The sequence below is a fragment of the Mycetomoellerius zeteki genome, unplaced genomic scaffold, assembly GCF_001594055.1.
Source record: "Mycetomoellerius zeteki isolate Tzet28-1 unplaced genomic scaffold, Tzet1.0 scaffold221, whole genome shotgun sequence".
Taxonomy (NCBI): domain Eukaryota; kingdom Metazoa; phylum Arthropoda; class Insecta; order Hymenoptera; family Formicidae; genus Mycetomoellerius; species Mycetomoellerius zeteki.
Window position 1 is genome coordinate 1,898,349 of NW_017257184.1, and position 9,119 is coordinate 1,907,467.

At 30.4% G+C, this 9,119-nt stretch overlaps 1 protein-coding gene across 1 annotated transcript in view; it reads left to right on the forward strand.

Annotated features, from left to right (window-relative positions):
• Six4 (homeobox protein six4) overlaps positions 1-9,119 on the forward strand; it is a 16,325-nt gene that overhangs the window by 6,085 nt on the left and 1,121 nt on the right. The window contains exon 4 of the mRNA XM_018448219.1: positions 8,648-8,967. Coding sequence (XP_018303721.1) covers positions 8,648-8,967 — 320 coding nt within the window. The remainder of the gene's footprint in view (positions 1-8,647; positions 8,968-9,119) is intronic.

The window sequence follows — 9,119 nt, forward strand, 5'->3', positions numbered from 1 at the left end:
TATAAAAAATAAATAATAATAAATATTTATGAATATTTATTATAAATATTTTATTCTGTCTATGGACTATGTGGTATCTGATTCCAAGAATGGAAACGTTAAAACGTGTAATAATTCAATCTTGTTTGAATCTACATATATACGAATTCAACGCTTGAGTACTCCCCAGAAATGCTCGATTGGATTCAGTCTTAAGATGTCATAAGCCAATCACAGAACAGTATTAGTATCTTATGACATACTTAAGACGATCTTAAAATTCTTAACCGACTATAATATATATCAACCTAAAACTTTTATATTATTTGAAAACAACCATTCTTTGATTTCTATGTTCGAGGCATACACTTATTATCGTGCTGAAATATTCAATTTTGCGGCATTTTTTTTCAACATGTACTACAAATCAGTTTTTAAGATATCTTTATACAAAATACCATTTATAATATCTTTAATTTGTACAAGTGGCATAACTCCTTCAGCTAGTTTAGTAATTCTTTAAATAAATGGGTATCCATATAAATAACGTGCATTTCTTATATTCTACTATCTTTTTAATGACATATTCAGTATTTAATTTAGATATCTAGATCTAGATGAAAAAATGGCTTCATTTTATTTTTATCTAGATTATTAGAATATGTATTATCTCCATCTTCATCTTAGAGATAAAAGAAGTATATCTTTTTTAAATCATCTTAATGTGTAGCGAGTCTAGTGTACACTCCCCAGTGTAAGATTTTAAAACATCTCTTATTTTATAAACAGAATATTTATGTTTAATGTTAGATCAGTGCTGTTCAAGACTTGTAATTCTGAGCATTAGCTCGATGTGTGTCAGTGTTATCGCCTATTACTTCCTTTTATCTATATCATTTAAAAAAAGAAAGAATTTATAATATTGAAGTACTTTTGTGTTAAAAATTTAAATCTAAAGAAATAGATTCTTACTTTTTATCCACATGTCAAAAAAATTTTCTATAATTATAATATACATATTTTGTTACTGATGCCAATTTGAAGCGTTTAATTGGATAACAGGTATACAGAGTAATAATCACATAATGACCACATAATCTCTTGTGGACAAATAGAACGGACTAAATTGAATTGAAAAGTTCTCTACTATTTTGCAATTTTCACAATGGTTAATGAAATATTAATTTCTAAATATTGTCAAATAAGTGGATAAAATCAACGCTTAACCCTTCATGGTCACCTGGAGTCCAGGGAATCCCAAAAAAATGTGAGGCTTTATATTTCTAAGGTCTTTTTTAAAACGGGACTTAAACTACCAGTTATTCGAAATTTAAAATACCCTTTTTGGACCGTCAATCGCATATTGTTCCTTGGACATCAACCTTTGCGATTTTTTAAATATGTTAAAATTAAAAACTTTAAAAAGCCACTGCATTTTCATATTCTACACTTTAAAGTGTGTTCAGTAATTTTTGTGATTTTAAAGAACAAAAACTGTAAAACGACGATCAATTAAAATGTTGGGGTTATTTTGCCCCCCGTGTGACCAACATAAAATTCTTAGCAGATGTGACCACAAAGGGTTGGCAAACTGTAACCAGGGTTCTACAATAAGTCGGTAGTCGGAAGTCTTAAGCGGTTTTACGTCTTAATCGGTAAAGTTGGCCAATAATCAACTTGTAACAACTGAGATTCAAACTGAGGTTAAAACTTCCCGAATACCGATTACTGATTACTCATTGTAGAACCTCTATAACATATTTTTTCAGAGTTCTTTATGAAACATCTCAAAAATGTTTCTTAAAAAACTCTTAAAAATGTTTTAAACTTGTTTTGTGCTCGATTTTAGATATTCTACTCATTGAGTAACTAAAAAAAATTGCGAAATTTGCAAAATACTTTTCGACTCGAAGAGTTTAGTCCACTTTTATACGTGTCTACGAGAGATAATACGGTCATTATCGGATACTCTATATGTGTACATATTATATTGTGCTGCAATGAAGCGCGTTTGGACAACAGATATATGTGTATGTATCATGCAATTGTTTCAGATAAAAAATTTAAAAACCTCTAGTTTTTAAGAAATAAAGATTTATATTGTGTTATTGTGAAAATATGAATATATTATTTCTATATACTCTAAATCGTTTTGCTTAAAAGCGATATTGTCTTAAGATTATCCAAATAAAACTTATAATTTCATCTTTTATATAATAAATTTAAAATGGAATTATCTTTATCTTATCTAAGATAATTCCATTTACGTGTAATTTATTTTATCTTCATCTAGGTAACTTTTAGTTATCTAAGAGCTACATTATACATATTCTTACATACAATACTAATCAAAATTTCTTCGGTCTTTGCTTTTGAAAGAAAATGTGAATAATTCTGGCCCAAGACTTTTTTTTCCACTATACATCCAGATTTTGAAAATAAATCAAAGTAAAATAACTGTTAATTTAAGAATTGATCTGTTAATTAAAGATCTGTTAATTTAAGAATTTTAGACGTGGTCTGATGAGCATTATTACTTCTCACTCTTACTTTCATAGACTTACTTTTGTAGAACTTTTGATCACCTTTGATTTTCTGTTAAAGAGAGAAAGAGAGATTTCATCTATTTGAATAAATTTCAACTTAGGCGGAAAAATCTTTATTTAGGTACTTCAAATTTTAAACATAAGAATTTTAAATATGGCCGTACATATGTATGAATACATCAAATAAAGATAGCCATGATCGGTTAGATGTTTTGAATAATACATTATATATTATTTTATTAAATAAATTTATTCCCGATATGATGATAGGCTAAGACACTCTTCTCGAAAAGTTGAGAGGTCTCAGGTTCGAACTCTGGCTGAGATAATTTTTCGCAATAAGTTTCTTTCTCTCTTTCTTTCTTTCTAATCTATTTAGGAAAGGTTATTAGCATTTCAGAATGATTGTGTTGAAAGTCCGAAAGTTATCGGCGCGCAATCATATCTGGAATAAATTGATTTAATAAAATAATATATAATGTATTATTCGAAACATCAAACTTTGTGACCGATCATGGCTTTTTTTATCGTATTAAATTTTATAGACTTACAAGAAGTGCTGAAATAATGCAGTGTTAAATGGTAAGGCTCTTGGAGGGTCTTAAGAGAATAACAGATTACGAAATATTAGAAAAAGGCTGAGAAAACAATCGAATGACATATGAATAAGAAAATAAAGTTTCCGTTACAGTTTAAAAAAGACATCCAGTAACAGACTCAGGGTGCGGTCCAATTGATGTTACAAATGTTAATCGTATATAATGACCTTTTTTTTTTACAGAAAACACTAAATTATTCTGTGTCTATATTTCTATTACCTTTTCTTTTTTTCTTTTAAAAATCAATTTCCAGTGGAATACTACACTGAAAAAAAAGATTGCTGCAGCAAATTAGATGGTAAAATATGGCATAGCATTTTTAATTGGCTACAACGGTCAATTTTTGGTTGCGTTAGCCTATCCGCAATGTCAGTATAGGATTTCGATTGGATCGCAACCAAAAATTGGCTGCTGCAGCCAATTAAAAATGCTATGCCATGTTTTACCATCTAATTTGCTGTAGCAACCAATCTTTTCTTTCAGTGTCTGAAGATGGAAATGTAAATGAAACTAATATGATTTTCTTCATTTAAATTTTATTACATTTATCAATATCCGAACTTAAAAAAAAATAATTTTCTGTCAGCTAAGAAAATATAAAAAAAATATTAAATATAAAAAAATATTTTTATTGTAACTTTTTTCTCATTACACTAAATCATACACTGAGTGATTTTTAGATTCAAGTGAGATCGTTTGATAATATTCTCAACATTCAGCTTTCCTTTCCCTTGCTTTCGAAAAAACAATTCTTTTCTTGGTGGAAGAAGACCAAGTTGAACTTCCTCCCCTTTTCTCGTCCTTACGTTCTCCTGACTCGCCGAAGGCCCTAGGAAAAGGAAACGCGACGCCCCATTACCGTTTTATGACGCAGCTTCGGTTACATCTCCCGTTTCACCATTGAGCTGTTCGCACTACCAATAGTTTACTACATAAAGGCCACGGCCGGCCCTCCGCCGCTACCTCGATTTATCTTCGCGTGTGCCGCGCAAGAACGAGGACGCGCCTTCTTCCTCGTTAGATCGAAGAATAGTCGCTACCAAGAGAAGTGGAAACACATCGCATTTAGCACTAAATACGATTATATCTTTGTTGTTAATTCAATTTTTTTTCATGCTCATTTGCTATAAACACAGTTTAATATAGAGTTTTAAGTGTCATTTTAATACAAAATTGCTTTGTCCACAGAATTCGATTTGACTTCTTATACTTATACATTCCTAAAACTTTTCTATAATTCATTTAGAAATTAAATTTCTAATTTCTAGAGAAGATTTATCAAAATGTTCAAGTTTTCCGAGTTATATGCTCGTCTATTACATCGTAACGTAGACGACGTTAATAATCTCGGAATATTATGGGCAAGCTCTCTAAACAAGTCCTAAAATCTCCCTCTTCTCCATCCATCCCATGGTCTAGACTCCCATTCGTCAGGACGGAGAAAGGGACCCAAGATGTAGAGCGTTGGGGTACAAGTAGGGCGTATTCCTTTAAATCCGGACCTTGAGGCAAGACTATAAAAATGCGTGGTCCGACGTTCACGTTAGACAGAGAACGCGGTGTAGGGAGAGAGTGTTCCGTGTAACAACCAAACCATGGGCGGAGCGGTCAACGCACATCACGTACATGGACTATGTGTGTGTGTCTCACATGAACAGCGCTCTCATACATTATAGCTTTCGCGGTTTATTTTCATGGCGGCAATACCGTAGAACAATACTCAACAGAATAAGTGGACCTCCATATCGGGACCTTTGTGCTTCTCCTTCTGTTGAGTTTTTACCTTCGTATGAGGAGACGAAAATTTTCGAAACGAGAGCACATATATGTGTGTGTTTCGCATGAATGTATACAGAGTGTCTTAAACTTTTTGACACTCTGCTTGTGGGCAAATAGACCGAACTAAGTTGAGTCGAAAAGTTCTCTATCATTTTGCAATTTTTGTGATAGTTAATGAGATATTAATTTCTAAAGATTGTCGAATAAGCGCAGGTAAAATATTAGTGCATAAGACAACTTTAAGATAACTGTCAGGGCTTTTTATGAAATATCTTAAAGATGTTTCTTAAAAGAGCTCTTAAAAAAATTTTTATTTTTATTTGTCTGTTACTCTCTCACGAATTCACATCTCACAGCATTTATTATATTCATATTTTGATGTAGGTAATAATTAAAGTTTGACCGAAACCACATTTTGACCTCCGACCGAAACCGAAAACGAATATTCGGATGTCATTAAATTTCAGCCGAAACCGAAATCAAACCGAAACCCTGATTTTTTACTGAAATTGACCGAAATCGAAACCGAAATTTCGGTCGGACTCTAGTAATAATGTAATGGCATATCGTTAATCTGAGTTCAAAATAAAAATTCTAGACTCAGAGTTTGAATATTAATTCAGTGAGATACTATAGAGACGATGGTCTATTATAGACGCGATTCAAAACGCGCTTTTATTGATAAAAGCACGTTTTTATCTCTGAAATTCTATAATATGTGTGACGTAAAGTATAGTATGTTAGCGCGCTTATATCGTTGTAAGCACGTTCTGAATACGGACCGATATTTTTAAGATTTTATACTAAAAAATAGCTTAACGATGTTCTCTCTGTTGACAATAGTTTTAATTTCATTATTAATTATTAGAGTAACACGATTAATTGTATTTTACACGGAAGAGGATTCAATCCCTAGGATTGAAACGTCTGTATCTTAAGATTTAATACACGTAGGATCTTGACACAATACACACACGAAACATTTTGTGGTGGCTCACATTCGTTGGCGGATTCAAAAAAACCAGGAGGAGAGAGCTATGGATGGCTTCTTTGCGTTCCAAAATTCAACTCTATCAACTCCGGGTATCTTTTATTCTTGTTCAACATTCGGTGAACAACAAAGATAAAATGATGACTTAGGTTGATAGAGTCGAGTTTTGAAACGCATCCCTTGGGGTCTTTTTTTAAAAATATTTTGTAGTAAAATATTAAATATATTTTTAATATTTCTAAAATGCTTAATCACAATTTTGATATACCATGTGATACACATATTTGATAAAAATATTTTTTTAATTTAAGAAACTTATAGATTCTTACGGCTTAAGGCTTACTGCTCTATTCTATATACCGCGTTATGCAGCCAATGCAGCGTTATGCAAAAGTCACTAATTGCAAGACACTACTTATAAAATATTACTGTGTCTGCCGATAAGTGTCGATTTTGCAGCAGAACGAAGTTTTTCAGCCCTTTGGAATTTGAAAATCTGGTTAAGAGATCGTATGAGTAAAGAGGGACTTACATTATTACACGTACATAGAGATTGATAAAAAAATTAATGTTGAATGGGTTTACCAGAAATAGAAAGAGTAAATTAGGTATTTTTTGTAAGATGTTATGTCTATATGTTATCCTCTTTTGCTTATATAATTTTAAATAAAATGTTTTATGAATTAAATATTTACATAATACTTTTTCAATGTAATGCTGATGATAATTTAAATAGTTTATCTTTTCGTATTTGACCTTAAAAAATTTCGTTTACCTCACGTAAATTTAATAAGGACGGAAAGATACGAAAATGATGTAAAATAATTAAATTTTCCCTTTTTCTTTATTCGTTCGTTACAGTTATTAAATGTTTAGATCCGTCAGTGTTCACATTGGCTTTATTTCAAACGATTCATTCTTTAGAGCCTTTCTTCAATATATGATTACCTTAAAGATATCTTGTTTTATGCATCGATTTTAGACATTATGCTTATTGAGTAATTAAAAAAGAACAAAGAATTGCGAAAATTACATAATGGTAGAGGACTTTTCAGCTCAGTTTAGTCGCGTCTATCTGCTCACGAACAGTGTATCAAAATGTTCGGATACTGTGCATATATATTGACCTAGCCTAGCTTTTTTTCTTATGCTGTTTTCTGATTTTTTATGCTTCTAAGACAATGGATGCATTTCAACAAGAAACACATATTGCATTATCACATCCTTGTTGTTCGCCAATGTTAAACAAGAATAAGATGATCACTGTGTACTGAGTCGCTTCGAAAATATCCATCGATTATATCCACATGTGTGTTTGAAAACCCATAAGAATGTTTTTATATGTCATAAAAAAAAAGATTTATGGAGGGTCATTTCATTATGAGGATCAACTATTGTGTATTTATTTTTTGTAAGATATTATTTGGGTTTCTTTAATTTAAAAATGATTAATTTCATTTACATAAGGTTGACCACTAATTTTCCTAGCTCCTGAAAATTTTGTTAAGTCCTGAAAATCGAGCTTTTGTTATCGCATCTCAATTTTTAACGATTTATTTAGTCACAAACATAAAGTAATTTACTCGTCACTGTTACTTAGAAAGTAATGATTCGTTACTTTTTTTCGTTACTTTTTTCTTTTGTAATATTAAAGCAAGATATTAAATTTTAAAATTACATTACTTAATTAATATTAAATGTAATAATCAAAACTAAATTTTAAAACTCTAAGCTAGTCTCTATATAGGAAGCTTTCTTTTATATCAAACTTATCTAATATATCTTTTATAATTCTTTACATTAATATTTTTACTTTAATATGTATTTTTCTTTAGGATTTTAGATTTCCAAAGATTGTAATTCACAAATTTTATTAAAAATTGAAATTAAACAATATTTTTACACAAGTAAATTATTGAATATTATCATCAACAATATCATTATTAATAATGCATTTCAATATTTACTGCTAGTATAATTGTATTTTGTGAAAATTTATAGTTATATAAACATATACTATTTTCAGTATTGGCAGTGACTACCGAAATGCAGCTTAAGATGTTAAGTACAAAATATTTTTCAATACTTAAATTTCTACTTAAATAAAATATTTCTACTCAATCAAAAATAATGCGATCTATCGAATGGATATAAAGATAATAAAGAATATTAAAGTAACAATAAAAGTAACGGCTGAATCCATTACTGTAAAAATGTAACAATTACCGTTTTCATCACTGACAGAAAAAAAGTAACGATAATCGCGTTACAAATAATACATTATTTCCCGACTCCGTATAGTATATTTATTATTTTAGATTATTATTTTAATATTGAGTATATTTACAAAAAATTACGAATGTTATTTTTTACTAATTATGCATTTTTATCGATTTTGTAACGTCAATTACCGGTAAACAATATAAGTAGTATTGAATGTATTAAAAATCATCATTCCTTCATTTTTATTAAAAACATGTTTTGCAGCTTCATATATACATCTTAAAATTTCCAATAACTTATGTAAAAAGCAGAAACAAATTTCTACAATTAAATTGGATATTTAAACACAGTCTGTCTTTTAAACACAATATTTAAATTCAATCTGGCATTAATTTAGATACTTGTGAATTACAAGATAAATTACAAGATAGATTTAATTGACTAAGAGTTTATATGATATGTGCAAAACAAAATATTTTTTTTAAGTTTTTTTCGAATATCTTTTAACATTATAAAACAATTCTTTACAGGGATATGCTACCACTAAATTGTCAAGGCACGACTAACAGTACAATTAGCAGCTCAGTGAGTAACGGCGGTAGCATCCAATCTTTGCAGAGTATCGATTCCGATAGTCCGAGTCTCGCAATGTCACCTCTATCAACTATGGGCATGTCACCAGTCACTATGAATCCATGCAGCCCAATGGGCATGAGTCCCATGGGTCCTCATCATGGCTATGCCACTCCTGTTACTCCGTCGTCCGTTCATACCTCACATTCCCATAATGGCGGATTAAGTCCTATGAACGACGTTAAGGCTTTGTATGGACGCAGTGTGTACGACACAGGTAAATTATTAAATATTTAGAGAATATTAGATGGGAAAATTTGGAACGCTTATATAAAAATTTATGTATATATTTATATATATAGAGGAAGGTCACCGATACTGACATAGGGGGTTCTCCTAAAGCGACATCCCCTTATTTCTTAGAAACTA